The sequence below is a fragment of the Populus trichocarpa genome, chromosome 3 (genome assembly GCF_000002775.5).
Source record: "Populus trichocarpa isolate Nisqually-1 chromosome 3, P.trichocarpa_v4.1, whole genome shotgun sequence".
Classification (NCBI taxonomy): Eukaryota; Viridiplantae; Streptophyta; class Magnoliopsida; order Malpighiales; family Salicaceae; genus Populus; species Populus trichocarpa.
This window is the reverse complement of record NC_037287.2, coordinates 21,533,698-21,552,863: the sequence shown is the minus strand read 5'-3', so window position 1 is coordinate 21,552,863 and position 19,166 is coordinate 21,533,698. Positions and strand designations below refer to the sequence as shown.

At 36.8% G+C, this 19,166-nt stretch overlaps 2 protein-coding genes, 1 long non-coding RNA gene and 1 pseudogene across 4 annotated transcripts; 3 read left to right on the top strand and 1 right to left on the bottom strand.

Moving 5' to 3' along the window:
* Positions 1–3,029: 3,029 nt before the first annotated feature.
* LOC18097228 (lysine--tRNA ligase, chloroplastic/mitochondrial) lies at positions 3,030–9,043 on the bottom strand. The gene is made up of 14 exons (XM_006385983.3): positions 8,680–9,043; positions 8,120–8,338; positions 7,909–8,020; positions 7,647–7,755; positions 7,286–7,343; positions 6,950–7,018; positions 5,798–5,905; positions 5,379–5,471; positions 5,155–5,259; positions 4,788–4,994; positions 4,452–4,546; positions 4,002–4,092; positions 3,543–3,719; positions 3,030–3,457 (listed from the first exon to the last, which is right to left on the bottom strand). Exons 1-14 carry the CDS (start codon positions 8,917–8,919, stop codon positions 3,365–3,367), a joined length of 1,776 nt encoding a protein of 591 aa, XP_006386045.2. The 5' UTR covers positions 8,920–9,043; the 3' UTR covers positions 3,030–3,364.
* A 2,527-nt stretch (positions 9,044–11,570) lies between these two features.
* On the top strand, positions 11,571–12,202 carry LOC7463568 (uncharacterized). The gene is made up of 2 exons (XR_002980824.2): positions 11,571–11,708; positions 11,797–12,202. It is a non-coding gene; the product is annotated as an uncharacterized LOC7463568 (long non-coding RNA).
* Positions 12,203–14,186: 1,984 nt separating this feature from the next.
* On the top strand, positions 14,187–16,250 carry LOC112326770 (uncharacterized). 2 transcript variants are annotated; one of them, XM_024596341.2, is made up of 2 exons: positions 14,187–14,457; positions 15,013–16,250. In XM_024596341.2, the coding sequence occupies exon 2, from the start codon at positions 15,051–15,053 to the stop codon at positions 16,131–16,133; it is 1,083 nt and encodes a 360-aa protein (XP_024452109.2). In that variant the 5' UTR covers positions 14,187–14,457; positions 15,013–15,050; the 3' UTR covers positions 16,134–16,250. The 2 variants fall into 2 exon arrangements, with proteins under 2 accessions (XP_024452109.2, XP_024452108.2); XM_024596340.2 differs by having other exon boundaries at positions 14,294–14,457; positions 15,029–16,250.
* A 303-nt stretch (positions 16,251–16,553) lies between these two features.
* LOC112326771 (uncharacterized) lies at positions 16,554–17,378 on the top strand (annotated as a pseudogene).
* The last annotated feature ends 1,788 nt before the right edge of the window (positions 17,379–19,166 follow it).

Here is a 19,166-nt window from a genome sequence, read left to right as displayed (position 1 = left end):
AGGTAGTGATGATGCAAAGCAAAAACACAGCCTTGGTAAAGTTTGTGACATGAACATGGGTGTCAATTTTGACACCTTTTCTGTGTTTTTTTGGGACAAACGCATGCCCATGTGTTTGATTGTGGGAGCATTGGCCCCTCCCCCTGTCTTGCATGATATCATAACCACATGTATTACCTTTTACAATAATAGATACTGAGACTTGCTAGGTTTACGAAGCTGTTAAGGTTTTCTGCTCAAAGTGCTCCATTGTTGCCTCAGCGGACCTCTCCCATCAATTAGTGGGCATATAGGACAAAGTGTTTTGGAATGTGTTACTCGGGTGATCCTTCAAAACTGTACATCATAGTAAAACAAGTGGCAACCATTATGCCTGCTAAGCAACCATCCATCCATTCAACATATTCTGCCACCAAAGGACATCTCCAGTCGCCTTTGTCGTCGCCAACAATCTTCATGGTAAATATCTAATGCATTAAGAGACATTAGAACTGTTTCTCAAGGTAGATAAAATATAATACTTGCCTCGTCATCTCACAAATTATCTTGTCTTTGAAGCCCTAACAAAGTTGGAATCACGGAGTTGAGAAGCGATGTAGCCTATTATATAACCAAACTTTACCACCAAAGCGTGACAGACATAGAGAGATAAGAGAAATAGGACCAGCATGAAGTGATCTCTCCATGTGGGATAGAGATAAAAAGAATAGAGTTGAATTTTCCAAGATTAGGAAGTGGAGTGGACAGATCAATGGAGTGTTATCATCACATGAAACAATTTATCAATCTATACAAATTCTCATGAAGATTGAGATAAATTAGTGAACAGATCCTTCAGGAGTTGTATCCATTTCTGAATCGAAAGCAAAACACAGGTTTTTGTTTTTATCTTGACTCTGTCTGACAGGAGTTGTGAAAGATAAGTTCATCTTTACTGGCCACCATGGACTCATAACTAGCATTGGAGTTATTGTTCAGCTCGTCCATCAAAAGAATTCAAAACAAAATAAATAAGATGAATCACAATCAGATTTTGCATGACTAGACGGGAAAATAGCATGGTGTTCACAGAAACTGTTTGCAGCTTCAACAAAAGGCCATGCCTTCCCAGCATTTAGCCGGTACTTGGAGCATGTGATCAGCTTGTCAGCAGCAACCCAAGTTCACTCTCAGAAGGTTTTAACAGCACTCACAATTCCCACACCTTGGTAATCTTAAACAGAAAACCTACCTTTATGATGCCATAAAAACTTAGAGACGAATGGTCAATGAAGAGTTACTTCCATCTTCAGCAATCAAAATTCCAAAGGTCAGAAGAATGCTTCAAATGAAAACCAAGTGCTTTTCCTGAAGTGTAACAGAAAGGATTGCAAGTAAAAACTCATAGCGAAACCCGCAGATAGGCAGAGATATCTTCTGTTGTCACCTTGCTGCTTCACTGCCATCCAGTACTCAGTTTCTCCTGAAGAAAACAAATGGTAATGTCTGAGTGGATGATTTATAAGAACATTGGAGGGATGTTGTATTTTCCAATGGCTTGAATAAGGCTAATCATGTAGATGTCAACAATCATGCAGATGATACTGCAGTACCACTCATCTGCAGCCTATCATGATAATCCCATGATAAATAGAGGAGACTTGTGAGTGAGAACTCCAGTTGAACAATCTCAGCCTGAAAAGATCATCACCACTATTTTTCCATGGTTTTACTGCTATCAATCTCAGGTTCATCCAATTTAATGCAGTTGCTCGCTCCTCGGATAAGAAAGCGATCAAGAGAACCAAGAACTACCATTCAAGTTTCAATATGATTTTCAGCATTCTGCAACCATAAAAATAACAACTTGGAAAGCTTTATTTTCTTATTTGATCATGATAATTAGGAGTTTTCTCATTGTAACAAAATACAATCTTTAACTATGAACATTCAAATACCATTGCTATTCCACAGTTGCCCATAGCTTTAAACTTCCATGATGACACCAACATTAAATAATGCACAAGGGGCCAAAAGAAAACAAAAACATCATTCATGTCATTCAGTAAACACAGTGATCAATCAATTCACTCTAGACAAAACAACAAATTAGCAAACTTGATATGAGGTTAAACCAAAATCATATCACATATGTGCCCGAAAAGCATAATCATCACAACCAATTATATATACATAAAGATCAAGACTTTCAAGAACAAACACACCGTCTATCCACAAAACTAGCATCAAAACAATCAATCCTTAAATGGGTTTTCCTCAAATTCAATAAAGATGAATCCCAACACATCAAGAGATACAAAATATTGAACAAAAAAGAAAAGAACTTTTTATGGTCTCACAAGAGCATGTCTTTGTCCAGCTTCAAATGAAAGCATTTTATGACTGATAGCTTGAGAGTATAATTGAGAGAGTTCCTAGCAAAATTTCCAAACACTGAATACAGAACTTTATCACTCTCATCTATGATCGCTGCACTACTTTCCACCTTCCTCTTCCTTGCCATCACTTTTATTTTTCCTCCCTTCTTTATGTGTGATTTTTGCCACTTAGTAGTTATTACAGTTATAATAAATGATCGATTCCTTTTCTTTTATGTCTCTTCGGCTTCTCCAGTGCCCCACAGAATCCCCACTATGGTCTTCTATTTGGCACGACAAATGAACTGAAGTAACTGAAGGTGGACTGTTTCCAACTTAGAACCTTCAAAACTTGTCAAAAGTCTCAGAGTGAGATAGACTAATGGAGTGTATAAACACACACAGTTGCACAAAGGATCTTTCGTAAAGAACACACATGAACTATTGGATTAACAGAACCAATCGTTAAAAACCTTGTGATACAGCGGCTCATAGTTTCTTTGAATTTTTTTTTAATATTTTGCTTTTTTTTTATTGAACTGCCATTCGAAATAGGAATGCTTGAATGCTCATGGAACAAGAGATGGAGCTGATAGACATGCATGCATCTTTTGGAAGGTCCATCTATCTTTCAGTACTACTGCTGCCATTGATAATCCGAGGCCATCAGTCTTGATGCTTTTGATACGTTTCTTGTTTTTAAAAATGAGGTTTAAACACAGTTCAATGCCTTGAGAAACAATGTCAATCTAATGGTTGTGATCAATATGTAATGGCAATGTCTTAAAAAAAATTAAATAGTCAAAATATGGGTGAGGATGACGAGGCATGTGAACCTCGTAACCAGCCTTGCACCCAACACAGTTTGAACAAGGTCTGGTTTTGCCTGCTCCTGGTCTGACCACAGCTAAAGTGGGTCAAAGCCCACTCAATCATCGTGTTGATGCCAGATGCCCAGAAGGTGGGTGAAATTGCCATAGCCAATCCACCAAGTCGTTGTATTGAATCTACTGCTGAATCTTGAGGACGGGAAAAGCAATAACATCTCGGATACTTGCAGAGTTTGTCAACAGCATCACCAGTCTGTCTATTCCGAGTCCCTGGGACAAAACCATTTCCTTCCATCATGATTGGCTTGTAAAAATAGATATAAAGAAAATTATAGAACAAAAGAGATGGCCATACCATTCCTGAAGCTGGAGGCATTCCATATTCTAAAGCTGTTAAAAAGTCCTCATCAAGGGTTACTTCATACGATTCATCATCGTCTTTCTTGCTTTTGCCATCTGCACCATCTGCTTCTGAAGCAACTGAAGCTCTCTTCTCATTATGCTGTCTCACTTGCTCTTCCAAGCGTCCTCTCTGCCACCATTTAAAATTAACAGTCTTATCTTTTGTCTTATAATGGAAATGAAACTATTTGTTTTTCTCTTCCTAATGAAGCTTTATGTCATCTATATGCTAACCAAATAACAAGAATGGAATTATAAGAGTCCAAGCAGACATTTATTAAAGCACAAAATGAAATAATTCATACAGGAAAAAAAATTAAATATCCAAAAATGACAGAAAAGATTAATAGTTAAAAATGAAAGAGCAGCTGCAATGAGAGAGAGCAAAATAGTAAGCTGGCACTTAAGTTACCTGATCCATGGGATCAGTCAATTCGGAAAATGCATTCGCCATTTCACGACCACAGATGAATAGTTCAAATCTCTCGGTCAAGCCTACATGCCTGTTGTGGAAAGGAATAACAGATTACCAAAAAGAATTAAAGAAAAAACTGTAACAATTGTCTTTTCATTTATGATAACCAATTTTTATTTTTTTTCATCTCAGCATACAAAGCCACATGCATGCACAAAGAGTGCATATTGCATAAAGGAGTGGTTGCACCAATATGCTTCTGCTCCACACCAAGTTCATGCTGGAGTCTAAGTCAATGAAGTATAATATGATGAATTAAAAGGATAACTTCACAAGAAAATCCAGGAGTTCAAGTATGAATAGTTGAGTGACAAATACTCGTATGCTTTATAACACTTGAAAAGAAAGAACTTCAACAGTTGCATCGTTGGCTTGTAAATTTTGTACCTTCGGTGTGGCTTGGCTAGAGGAGATATCTCAATAGGATAGTCCAAAACAAATGTGGGTTGCATGAGCTTTGGCTCTACAATGATTTCAAAAAGCTGGCCAAATAAATTAAATGATAATCTTCAGAATGTGCAAAAGATATCTTGTAAAATAAAATATAATAAATATACCCATGTCAAAAGACACTAAACATTTTGAGCAATAAAGCATTTTGAAGAGCCTGAAGACAGAACTCGCCAAAAAAAGTCTAAAGACAGAAGAAGCATTCAACTGGAAAATGGCTGAAAAAAACAAATTGCGAATATAATCGTAAGAAGAAACTAAAAGCATATTTACCTCATTAACGAGGTGCCCAACAGAAGGACATGCTGCAATGGCAGATTTGTCTTTACCTTCAAGTCCAGATCCAAGAGTCCTCAAGGTGACATCTTTAGCAACTTCAAGATCATCACCCAAATCATTGAAATCAATAGCAGTGGCTTCTTTTACAAGATTGTGCATGGTTTCCCTTCTCCAGGGCCGCTCTAAACAAATCTCTACACCCTGCATTGAAGCAGTACAAAAGTTTTGCAGAGTCAAAACCAGTCTCTCTGAGACGTTATTAAGTGGTAAATTGATAAAACGTGCATAAGTTTTTCAAGTATCTTCATGGAGACATAAAATAAACTCAGCAGCAGAACTCATGTTGCAAGAGTGTCATTGCCTGGAATTCTAGGGTAAGCTTGCCGTGAACAGCAAGAGCACATCGAGTGACAATTTCCTCTGCCATGATCATCATGCTCTGGTAATCCGAATATGCTTCATACATCTATGATCAAGCTAATATCAATATGAATCAGAGCTTCACTCAACAAAATAAAACATCAAAATGGATTGCATACAGTTCAGAACAGAAATAGATTGGATATGATAGTACCAAGAGATTACCTCTATGGTTGTAAATTCAGGATTATGACGCGGTGAAAGACCCTCATTTCTGAAAATTCTGCCAATCTCATATACCTTTTCAAATCCCCCAACCTGCCATTACAAGTTACAAGTTTTGTTAAGTAAAGCTGAAAAAAGTTACCAATTAAAGAAGAATATACATGCACTTGAGGTTTTTCCTGTCCCTTAAAGGAGAACAGATAAACATGAGCAGGAAATCGATTCAGTGTTAAAGTCTCTGAAAAAAATGAAGCTATAGGAGATGAATGGTAAATGATCCACTGTCATGTGTTTCTAAATCAATGGATCCTGTTATAGCCACCTCATTGATAACCCCTTTTCCCCTTTTTCTCTAAGTTTACCAATAGAATATTTTTATTAGAGAAGTTTGTAATAAAGATTTAAGAATATAACATCACCAGCATTCTCTTTAAGTGAAGCTCAGTTGCAATTCTAAGGTAGAGATCCCTTCCAAGTGAATTGTGATATGTCACAAATGGCCTAGCTTCGGCTCCACCAGCTGCTCCCTAGTAGATCAAATCAATTAAAAACCAAGTTCCAAAACATCAAAGTAGAAGAAAAACTAATAATATATTGCAGGCAATAACAAAAGACTATTGTATAAATATGGAGAGCATCAATGACAATATGTAAAAGAAAAGGAAACAGAATATGAAGTGAAATTTTCTAACAACTTTCCAAGCTCCTTTCTCACAACTTTCATTAAGATAAAGATACAAAACAATTTTTAACAATAAAAACCAAGTACATGATCTCAAGCAAAAACCTTCAGCTACTAGATGCTTAACCATATCTTTGTGCAGCCATAACCCCCCTAAATGCTCTACACAAGACATGCATATCTTTAGCAACAAACTAAAAGGAGCGGATCCCATCCTTTTACCAGATAACCTTTTTTTTTTCCTATACACAATAGCTTACAACTTAACAGCACGCAAAGTGAATCAAATCCCACATCAAAAAGAAAACCAGCATATACATGTGAAGTCTATTTCTAAGGAGAACCCTCTTCTCTCCCCATATGAAAACCACAACAAAGGCAAACACCACCATGCAATGTGCAATTAGTGTCCCGAAAGTCCCAACAAGGTAAAACCAAAAAAGATCGCAACTCTATGCTAATCAAAGACAGGCCCAAGCCTAATGATTTCTCAAACCTTAGCTTTTCCACTGTTAGTTTTGCAAAGGTTCCAGGGGAAATTCATCATTCTTAAAAGGGTTTTTGAAATATACAAGGGTTGCCCCAAAAACCTCCGGTGGTGCCCTTTCACCCTTAAGGCATTAGAACCTGATTTTTTCAGACTCCCGTCTCTATCTAATCAAGATCACTTAAGCTTTGAAAGTGAAAGTCAAGGATTTTATCACACTTGGGAGGCCACCTAATGAAAACTCTTCCATGTAGTCCAGACTAATTGAGCATGCCATTTCAGCAATAAACAAAATCAACTTTGAATACACGAAATAAAATACATTGCGTCTTGCCCATAAAACAACAGATAATCAGATGAAAGATGCCAAGACCAAAAAGCACTGTGGGGATAGCAACGAACCTGGAGAACTGGAGTCTCAACTTCAACAAAACCTAACAATTCCACAGTCTTGCGAATCTCTGAAACAATCTGCCAACAGAAAGTGGAAAAAAAAAAAAAGAGTAGCATCATTACATCTTAAGCTATTATGCATGGCATCGACAAAATCAGTGCATGAGACAGTCTCACTCCGGTGATAATTAAATGGGATGATCGAGAAACGCAAAAGCAACTGGGTGTTGAATCCAAAGAAGAATCACAAAATTTGCAATTTTTCAGTTCCAATTTCAACAATATAATGCATGAAGAGAAGAGAAGGAAAGGGAAAATTTTACATGGAGCGGTGAAAAGTATCACCTTTGCTCTTTTACGGAACACATCAGCAACTTCAGGATTTGAGATCATATCAACATACCTAAACATTGATGATATGAGTGCAGGAAATAAAAAAAAAATGAATAACAAATATAAAATGGAAAAATAAATGTACACAGACTTATATCATTTCAATGTCTCATTACCTTGTCATGCAATTAGGAGACCCTTTCAATAATATTTTCACATAGTAATAAGATCCTCTGCAAGACTTTTTTATTAACTCTACTATTAAACGAGTTATCAAGTGCTGTCCATAGGAAAATTTATTCTTGATCGCATTACCTTGTCACAAAATTCAGGCAGTGTTACTCAAACTAAAAAGAAATTGAGCATTCCTTACCTTTGACGGTAGCGCTTATCTACATCAGTTAGACCATGATATTTGTCTGGCAGTGGAAGCAGAGATTTCGTAAGAATCGAGAAAGAACTCACGCAAACAGAGAGCTCACCTGAAGGATTAACCAGGAAAACAAATGAAGTTTAACTAATGTAAACAAACGATCATAGAAAGATGTTGATAAGGTAAGTTGAATGTCAAGGTTCAAGAATGAATGCAGGAAGCAAAGCATTCACCGAAGCTAGTCATATCTTTAAAAGGTTACCTTTCTCTGTGCGCTTCATTGAGCCATTCACACCCAATATATCACCAACATCAACATGTGCTTTCAACTGCTCAAACTGATCATTCAAAAGCCTATCCTTCTCGCAGTAAAGCTATAACAAAAGGACTTAATAATTTTAGCTTGTGCTCAACTTGCAAGGTGAAAAACAAAAATCTTACAAAATTTTCGAATCAAACTGAAATCAGCAAACCTGAATTGTCCCAGAGTCATCTCTAAGAGTAAGAAATGCAAGCTTTCCAAAAGCTCTACGCGCAACAATTCTCCCAGCAATAGATACTTGATCACTCTCACCATTCGACTCTTCACCATTCGCTAAATATTTGTATATCTCTTGTAGGTGATTGGCAGTATGAGTCCTATCCCAGTTATATGCATAGGGCTCAAGTCCTTTGCTCCTCAATTCTTCAACCTACAAAACATTCAAAATAAAATCTTAAACAAGCTCATTGTCCTTGAATCCAAACTTCAGAAACTTAAAATTCACCACTAATCATCATTCAATTACCACACAAAAACCAAGAAAGAGATATCCAGCATCCTTCTATAAATGATTAATTCATAAGAGAATGTCAACATCCCAATTATTTTTTCTATTGAAGAAAGCATAAAATTTGAATCCTTACACTAAATTTGAAAAAAAAGGGGTAAAAAAGAAGAAAAAACAACCACCCCAGTAACCAAAATTGACTACAAAACTAAAACAACCAAGAAACACAAAATGGGCACATACAAAACCAAAAAAGATTAAACCTTTTTCAAGCGAAGGGCACGAATGGCATCACGGTCAGAAGTGGAGGAGGAGGAGGACTGGCGGCGGTTGCGGCCGGCAGTTCTGGTGGTGGTGGTGGAAGTGGTGGAGCAGCAGCGAAGGACATGAGTGGAATAAGAGTGTTTGGTGGTGGTGACAGAAGCGCTGGAAGAAGCAAAGTGAAGGAGATGTCTGAGATTGAATGGCTTTGAAGACAGACTCCATATTTTCAGTGCCTCCATTTGTTTCTGTCTTTGCCTAGCCTTTGCTGCTTTCTGTATTTTTGCCACTTCTATGATATTATCCTCTGCAAGGAAGAGGAAAGCTTGAGAATTTTTCAGAGCCCAAGAATTTCGCTTTTGTCTTGAACCCAGCCCGCCCACTAAAGGTCTCCTTCGATTTACACATCAAAATATTTTTTTTATTTTTTAAAAAAAAATTTAATATTAATAAATCAAAATAATTTGAAAGTATTTAAAAAATATTAATTTAAAAAAATTAAAAGGGTTTCCAAAACGCAATGCTAAATAAAAACACATTGTAATGTATTTTTTAAATTATTAGAGAAAAGATTTAATATTGATTAATACAAAAACTGATGGGAAAATATTTTCTATTATTAAACTGAGAAATTTGATTGGCGTTGATTTGGCGTGAAAAATAAGTTTATACACGGTAATGAATAATGTGTTTTTATATTAATTATATTTATGTTGAAACTAATATCTAAGGTACTTTTGAGAACAAAACTAATATGATAGTTCTCGAGAGAAAGAAAAAAACAATGACAAGACAGAAATTATATCTCAAGATTCAATCTTAAACAAGTTATTTACACCTAAAATGGTATATAAAAAATCAATTTCTCTATATATTTTTTTATTAAAAATGACGAAACAGAGAGAGCAAGTAATATTTTATGCTGCAATAAATTTCTAGACCTTCCATGCATGCCCTGTTTCTTGAAATATAAGATAGACTTACAGGGACACGTACGGGAAAGTCTTTGATGCCCTGCCCACAGTTACTATGCTCACAGATTTTTTTATTTATTTTTTCTATGTGCGTTTGATTCATCGAATGTTTACAGATGTGATCTACTGGCTTTACTGTTAAACCTTCTATCCTTGTACTTAGTGTATGTTTTTTATAGCACAATGCAAAGTATTTTTATAAAAATATTTTTTAATTAAAAATATATTAAATAATCTTTATATATATATCTTTTTTTACACGAATACATTAAGATTGGAATGTTGGGTGCCATAGTTGTGCCTGACTTCTCTACCGTGTGTGTTGCTAACCAAAGGTCAAGCCTTGAATTATGACCCCAATTACTTGGTCCAAACTACAAGGGCAATATCATATAATTCAGTTTCTCTAAAGTACTATGATCACAACTCACATGAAGCATCGCAGCATCGAACAATTTACTCAACACTTTCACTGATGAAGAGGAACTGCTCCTCCAAGGTGTGTCCGGTGTTGTTAAAGATCAAGAATAAAGTCCACAGGATCAGTTTTTTCTTACAAAATTAACTAGCTGTGTTTCAGTTCTAACAGCCTTGTAATGTCCCAAATGGATCCATGTCCAGAATATTTCTTGCTATCAAGCTAATCCCACTTTGATTGTCAATCCAAGGAAATTGACCCACCATAAATTGGCCATGACCATTGGCAGTAAAAAAAATAAATCCATATCTGTGTCACTACCACTAATTTCTAAGCTTCAAATCTTTTTAAATCTGAAAAAAATCGCAACACGAGTTTGAAAACTACCAGCAAACAAAGACAAGACAGTAACAGCCAAACCCAGACCAAAGCTACAGTTACAGGCAACAAAAAAGAAAGTTAAGACAGTTTAGAGAGAGATAAAAATCTGTCTTAAAAAAAAGGAAAGAAAAGAAAGATCAGAGATCAAAGAAAGAAGAAAAATGGTGTTTAACAGCTTGATTGTGTTATCAGTAGCCCATAAATCAGCAGACGTATGGCAACAAATAGCATGCATGGGGTTACAAGATCAAGTGAGCAGTCACCAGCTTCTTGATCTCGTTTGCTGCTTCCCTCTTCAACAACTGGGCCGTTTTTCTCTTTACATCTGGACTTTCCTGTGCTTGCCACCACCTGATTCCTTTTTGTCTTCTTACACTTATCAATCCACATCATCAGATGATGATGACCATCCTCATCATTCATATGCTCATCATCATCATGATCGTGCCTCTTCCTCTTCGTCCTCTGCTGAAGTTGAATACTTATACTATGACTCTGACTGATTTACTCCAATTTGTATCATCATTTGTGCACGGTAACTCTCTCTCCCCCTCGATATATCTTCCTTACCTTGTATTATGTGTTTAATTTGTTTCTTTTGTTTTGTGGGGGTTTTTTTTTTAGAGGAAATTGTCGGGTTTTTTAGGATTAGTGTTTCATGATGATTTAGTGGAGATGAGTATATGTAGTGAGTTTGTGGGGCTTTTTTCAAGATTCTCTTTTGATGCTTCAATCTGGCTTTTCCCCTTTCTTTTTGATGTTTATGTGTGCATGGTTGCATCTTGATGAGTGATGACATTGTTAAAAGGCTGAGGTCATAGCCATGGAGAAGATTTGAAAAGAAAAGTTTGCTTGCTATCCTCGGAATTTGCTGGCTTATATGTGTTCATATGCCATACAAAACATTGAGGGCTATGTCCGTTTTGGACTTGGATCTAGTAGGATTCCACTAATTGGTGATTGTTCCTTTTTGTCTTAAACTTTTTTGCTGTGAGGATGCTGCGCAGAACCAAAGTTGATTCTTGCCTATCCAACATCATCTTACCTTGAAAGATTGTTATATTCCAATTCCAAGACGCAAACTTTTCTCTTGATGTGAATGAGATCTTTATGAGTAGCTGATCTTCTTGATGATCAATTAGTTGATCACCTTAAATGTTTTAGTTTTCCTATTAGAGATAGAAGATACATAATCTAGAAAACTTCACCACTTATCTGTTGATTGATTTCATTGGAAGTGCAATTGTCAATAATCGTTGTACTTTCTTAAGTTTTCTGTTGAAGAAGTTTCATATTTTACACAGAAACTTGTTGTAGACTGCTTAGCATCTTGTCTATGTATGCAGATGTAGAATTTATCTTGATAGAGGACTGGAATAGATGATTGTACACACGTTTCAACTTCATCTGCAACATCAAAAAAAGAGAGTTTCCAGCTGAGTAGGACAACTAAAGGGATCTTGTTCATGTTCATCTTGTTTGTATACCAGTCGCTTTTGACAGCGCTGAATCGTTGTAAGTAGTTTATTTAGTTTATTTTTTATTTTACGAAATATCATATTCCATGGTTGTGTTATAGCTAAGACTACAGGTCCTATGCAAAATATATGATAGGCAACTACGTGTACATATTTAAGTTCTTGGGAATCCTTGTTTCGTTCCTTTTGAATGTTCCTTTTGAATAATTCTCTACACGTGTGACCATTACAAAATTGCGATCTTGGCCTTATTTCATTCAGGTTTTTTTGTGTATCCTTATTTAATCTTGTTTCTAATTATACAGGTGTGTCAAATCTCAGAACTCTTTGGTTATTGATATAAACACTGATAGAAATTCTGGTATGGTCATAGATGATGGGATAGGATTTCTATTCAAGCAAATTGAAATAAATCATGAAAGACTGCATGATTGCTTATAGACTGAGTTGCTTTCAACTAAATTGTTCTAGGAGATTAAATTACTACCAGCCTCACAAAAGAATTGTGTTGCAAACAGACTTGTTATACCATATCTCACTTTCATGTACCTTGTGAACAAGGAAAAACAGAAAAAATCACTCGATGCATGAATCTTTTTGCAGCTGTCTGCTCTATCTTGTGTGTAGACTGTAGACACAAGCATGTCCTTTTATAGTGTTTTTGTGTACATCAGTGGGTTTTCATCTTGTTCTTTTGGCACCTAATAAGACTATACTCCCCTTGTTATCATCCTGAAATTTCTCAGTTGTGCATTTGATGGTGCAACGATGCCAGCACCTACTTTTTAAGTGCTCTGTAAGTATGTTAATGGACTGCGAGAACTTACACGGGTGGCTAATCTATAAGTAATTTAGCAAAGGCGTGTGTGCAGGCACACTTGCACGTGTGCGTGCATATTAATCAGTATTGAAGGATTTGTGAATTTTCTTGGGGTGCAGATTGTGTTGTGCTGGCGGAGAAACAAGAGTTTTGCAGATTCCCCACATTAGATGGATGGCAGTGCACAACTAAGGGAATTTTTTACTTTTTTCTAATGGCTGGTGAAGTGCTTTGATGGTAGAGTACTTTGAAAGCATATATGCTAGAATGCATTAATATGATTCTATATTTATTAGCCAGTTTTCTACAAGCAGATCGATGTAGGATTTCGATATGGTGGGTGAAACATGATTCTGACGATGATTTTGAGTAGATGGCTCAAAGATTTCATTGGGAAATTGGGATTTTGATGAGAATTATCAAGCAGACATCTTGTTCAGAACTGTAATTCTTCCCAGTCTTGGATTGTTCAGACCAAAGGAATACTGTTGTTTTAGGTTTTACATGAATTTGGTGTTGTGTAAGCTTCATTTTATTGTTCATAACAGTTTATGATTAAACCATGCTACAAACTGGATTCTCTCCGTTAGAATTCATAAACAGTTTGCAAGTGCAGTTAAAGCAAGTTGCGTTGCTCCTTCGTGTGCTATTCAAATGGAAAACATGCTCTCTCGAGAAGGGAAGGAACTTGTCACTTGCCATTGCAATTGCTCTCTCTTCCATAATCCATATGGCTTAGAGAAACAGCAAGAACATTGCACTCCACAAATTAAGAATCACTGCTCAACACACGCACTCTGTCTGTAATGATTTCATATGAATGTGGAAGATCAATAATTACTATACGTACTACTAACAAAGATTGAAGAACTACTCAACCTCAAACCACTGTTTTATAACCATGATCAGGTCGGTGCATCTGAATCTGAACCAATTTGGATCGAAGAAAAAATAGATTAAAAAAAAAACCAACCTAGCTAATCAGGTTAATCTTCTGACTTGGTCAACCTAAATCTATTCCAATCAAAACCTGATCATTAATTTGTTGATTTAAAAAATATTATCAAAACAATATGGTATTAGTTCATTTTAATGTATATGTATTTTTTTATCAACTTTTGTGATTCATAATCAAAGCTTGAGCCTTGTACTTGGGTGGGTTTTTTGGTATAAAATATATATTTTTTCCCTATAGAATCATCCATGATACACTTTTGTCCTTATGTTTAAAATTTTTCATTGTTACCCTTCTAGTTCCCAAAAATTTCAAGTTACCATCGACCATTAGATATTCTATTTCTTTTTTTTATATATATAGTTTTTCTTAGCTTCTTAAGTGTTTTTGTGAGTATTGAACATACATTGCTATTTTTAGACGAAAATTGAGGGGAAATAAGAAATGCTTAGGGAAATTGACAAAAGGATTCGGTTGAGAAATTCAGGAAATGTTTAGGATCCAAATGATAAGATAGGCGAGGTTAGGACTCAATTGTGTAAATATATAGGTCAGGTACTAAATTGAGATCTCCCCAAAATAAATGGATTTGATCTAAAAAAACCCATTATAAGTAAAACGAAGCGTTTTCAACACTCTCATCGAGCGATATCTCTCTGGCCTTTGCGTAGACAGTCACCAAACTGAGCGGTGCCTCTTTCTGCTCCTGCTCCGACCTCCGCCGTCCGGCCTTCTGCTTCGGCTGTCTCATGTGGTGAGTATTGTTACTACTCCTTTCTTTTTCCTTAACTCATGTCTAAAGTTAGACTTTGACTTTTGAAGCACAAAAGTGTGCGTGTGTGTGTGTGTGTGGTGCAAAGCTTATGAACTAACTCCAATCTAATCAAAGGTTTGAGATTTTTAGATTTTTCATGTACATAAGGATTGTTTCATTGAAAACACAATCTGGGTTTTCTTTGTTTGACTAAAAGCAATTAATTGTGTGGTTAAAGCTTAAATCTTTATCTTTATAAATTGGTTTTCGACTACGTTCTTTTTTTATTTTGTATTGATAACAAAGCTTTTGATCACTAATTAGTAAGTGCATGTTTGGTAATGCGTTTGAAAGTGCCTGCTCCCGCCGAAAGCATCAGATTGATGCCTTTTCAATCCAAGAACACTATTGCAAAATAATTTGTACCCTTATTACCATATATACAAAAACAAAAGGCTTGAATGAGGTTGATAGAGAACAAACAAATATCCAATGCAAATGAATAATCCAGTGCTTGAGGAAACAAAATGTTCACCAATAATTTTAATCTGTCAGAATATGCTTTTGACAGGTGATTACATTGAGGAAGAGAGATGAAGCTAGGCCTGAGCCGAGCATGTTTTTATAGCAGCTGTTCTGCATCGATTTTCTCTTCTTCAATCCCATCTTTAACAACAATTAAACCTAAAATTCCTCTCTTTTTGAGGCCGCCCACTTATTCAGTAACTTCATCAGACCTTCAAAAATGGCATGGATGGGCAAAAGGCCTTGCCTCCTCCGTTGGGTCGTCTTTTGTGGAGTCTGATAATGGCCCTGACTCCACTCTTCTGTGCCGGGAGCTAAATTGGCTCCTAGAGGACTCACTTGAAAACCGCTCCTCCTCCTCGTGCTTTTCCTTTGCCGCTTGTAAATATGATACTTTTGATGGAATTGAGAATGTCATGTTAAGAATAAGTTTGGATGATCTTTACCAGTTATGGAAGCAGAGGATTGAAGAGAGGAGGCCTTTCCAGTATATAGTAGGGTGTGAGCACTGGAGGGACTTGGTGCTGAGCGTGCAAGAAGGGGTCTTGATTCCAAGGCCAGAGACAGAATTGATCGTTGATCTAGTGAGCGATGCGGTTTCCAATAATCAAGAATTGGGACAAGGGTTGTGGGCAGATGTAGGTACTGGTAGCGGTGCTATTGCTATAGGTATTAGCAAGATTTTGAGGAGTTATGGGAGAGTTATTGCCACAGATTTAAGCCCAGTCGCAGTTTCGGTGGCAATGTTTAATGTGCAAAGGTATGGCCTTCAGCATGTGACTGAAGTAAGGCAAGGATCTTGGTTTGAGCCGTTAAAGGATGTTGAAGGACAACTTGTAGGTATTGTGAGTAATCCACCATACATACCTAGTGACAATATCTCTGGACTACAAGCTGAAGTTGGTAGACATGAACCAAGACTCGCGTTAGATGGTGGTGCGAGTGGCATAGATTATCTTCTTCATCTTTGCAATGGGGCTGCTGCAATGTTGAAACCTGGCGGATTTTTTGCTTTTGAAACCAACGGGGAGAAGCAATGCAAGTTTCTTGTAGATTACATGCAAAATGACATTGCAGGAAGCTTTTGTAATTTGAACATTGTGTCTGATTTTGCTGGTATCCAAAGATTTGTGACTGGGTTCCGTCAATGAGCAAGTAACATAAAATGTCCCTTTACCAGCCACCAAGGAAGTTGCAAGACAAGTTTTGTCTGCAGCAGTGTAACTAGATATAGTAATATCTATGAAATCATAATATCATCCTTATCAGTGCCCCTTTCTCATATCATTGATGACCGGAATACATTGAGATTGAAAAATTAAAACTTATTTGGCTAGTTTGGCATGATGTATGGATCTTATGAGATACTTCTGCATGTAGAGTAACTATACCTTCTCTCTCTTAAAATTTATGATAGCGCTTTCTCGGCCACCAATAGGAGCATACATGATGTCTATCATATCTGTGACCCTAACATAAAATTGGAACTTCATGCTTTAAAATCCTGTATAAACTGCTTCACTTTTGATATATCACATATAAAGTTCAGTTTTGATGTTCTTTCAGTAGGAATGAGCAGTTTACAAGGACCTCCATCCCTTGAGAGAAAATGGCCAGAATTGAATTCTCCAGCTTGGTCTCTAACTGAACCACAAATGTACCATGTATGATGTGATCTGAAGCAAACATTTGAATCTGGACCAGAGACATGAAAAAAGAAGTCGGCCTTCTAGATAGTGTGGTAAATAAAACTCCTCTGCAGGTCAAAATTTTGATTTAAAAGGTAGTGAACATCCAGAACAAGGGGAGGTTACATTTCATGGCAACAGAGTTAGCCCTCGAAGGAAATCAGTGGAGGGGCATGGTATGTTGAAAGGATCCTTGATACAGAGTTTATTAAGTCACTAAAAATGTGTTGTACAAACCAAATAAAAAAGCTGAAGGTTGCCACAGAGGAGGAAGTTGCAGGCTTGATCAACAGTTGTCAAGACTCCGATGTTGACGTGACAAAACAGCATATTGAAGAGATTGTGAGGACTTTGGTTTTGGACTATGCGATCATGGAAGTGAAGAGTAATGGAATGGCTGAGTTTGCTTCTATTCCTATTGGTAAAGTTTGCTGTAAATGCATTAGCAAGGAGGGTCTTGAAGGGAAACCAAAAGCAGAGACAGAGGCATAAGCTTCCATCCCGTGTGAATTTTGTCCATGGATAAGTCATTGTACACCTGATGACATTCTCTCCGAAGACTAGTGTCTACTGCATGTGGTTGGATTTTTTATTTCTCAGCATATTTTTCTTACATTTCTCTCATTGTTTTGCAGTTTAGATGTCGAAAGTCTTGTTTTCTGGATACCATATTACCATTTATATAATATCTTTTGCATTTTTGCTGTTGCTCTTTGAAGTCCCCTAATGCTGTTTCCTGCTGGAATGCCATTAAACTTCTTCATTATAAAGTTCTTCAGGAATAGCAAGCAGTTCATGTTATGCTAATACATAAAACTAAATTCTGTTGCAATTCCCTTGCCACTCTCATGTAATGTGATTTCATTAGGATTTTGCTAAATACATATACCTGTTGCACCTTCCTTCTCTGGCATTGCTGGAACCAAAATGATGCTCGTTTGTTACGTTTTACTTTTCATGCTGTTTTAGCTTCTTCTTTTTTCTTTGATTGTTATCGCTAACCATGCTCTAAAGCAGATTCACCTTCATTATCATTGCTTTTCTTTTCCGTACATACTCCATTATCTCTTGAAGAAAGTCATGTTTGTGATGCTTTGTGCGTGATTGAAATATTTTAACAATTATAGCTGCAAATTGTTATCTTTTTCATCCATGTGGTATTCTGTTAGGAATATTTTGACAATTTGGAGTCATGGAAGAACTGTATGGGGACCGAGTTTAGGACACTGTGCGCAGGCATTTTGTTCTCGCCTGGCGTAATTTCCACAGATGATCCAAAGCTAATTATGATGGTTGTCCAATTGCTTGTCTGTGTTCCTACCCTTCCTGCTTAAATTGCGTAAGCTGGAAAAAGCATTACAGAATGGACAAAAGTAGTTAGTCAATCTTTGGATGCTAAATTAGATATTGCATTGAAGATGGTGCTGGTTGTTGACTTGGGAGGTTTAGAGGAATCATACGCACTCTAGCTTCCATGGATCATCACTCAAATCAACCTTAACAGCAAACTCCCACCCAAAAGCCCTTATCATTAGGTATCATCTCATGAGTTTTGTGCCAAAATTCCCAGTACAGGTAAATGCAGAAGATAAACATCAGCAGAGCCGTAGACTGGAAAACATGAACAAGCTAGGATTATCCTACATGCCACACATACATTCCATTTGGTTTAGAGAATGAAAAACTTAATGACAAAACATAAATTATCTACATGAACGTGTTACGAGATATTGCAACGAGCACATTGTATACCATCAACTATAAAACAGCAAGATTTTGGTAGCCATTATTGACAAATGATAGATTAGGGAAATGACGTGTGGTATGGAACAACTTTTTTCTTTTTGCTGCTAGAAATGAGAAGCATGCAAGCCCTTCTAAGCTTCCAACGTGACATTCCATTTGCGAACGCACGTTACCAAACCAAAAGCATCAAAATCAGTTATGGTGCAATTCACGTTACCAAACTAAAAGCATCAAAATATGAACTGCATCGCAGCCACACCCGCTTTCTCAAGCGTGCTCCTGATCACAGTATTTAAAGTTATCACCAGCAAAGTGTCTCGGCCACTCTAAACCAAGAGAGACTAGGCGATTTACCACTGGACCAACCCTTTGTTCATGCGGTAGGGAGAAAGGTGAAACACCCGGTTTTATTTTACACAGAAAATCAACAATATGGACCAATTATTCAAGCAAATATTGGAGAACAACTAGGAGTGGCGACCCCAAACACCAATCACGGCACATGTGTCAGATTAATGTGGGGCCTTGAATTTTATTATTCAATAAGAGGGAACATCAATGCCCTCTGGACAGGCTAAGAGCTGACTACTGAAGCACTGCTAGTATTTTTATTTTTTCTAAAGAGAAGATAGCACAATCATGGACAGCAAAAGAAGAAAAAAAGGCCAATGGCTCCACCTCATTTCCGTGTTTCTACATGTAAATATATGCATTGACCCATCTTGAAAAGGGCATCTTTGACGCCTCGCC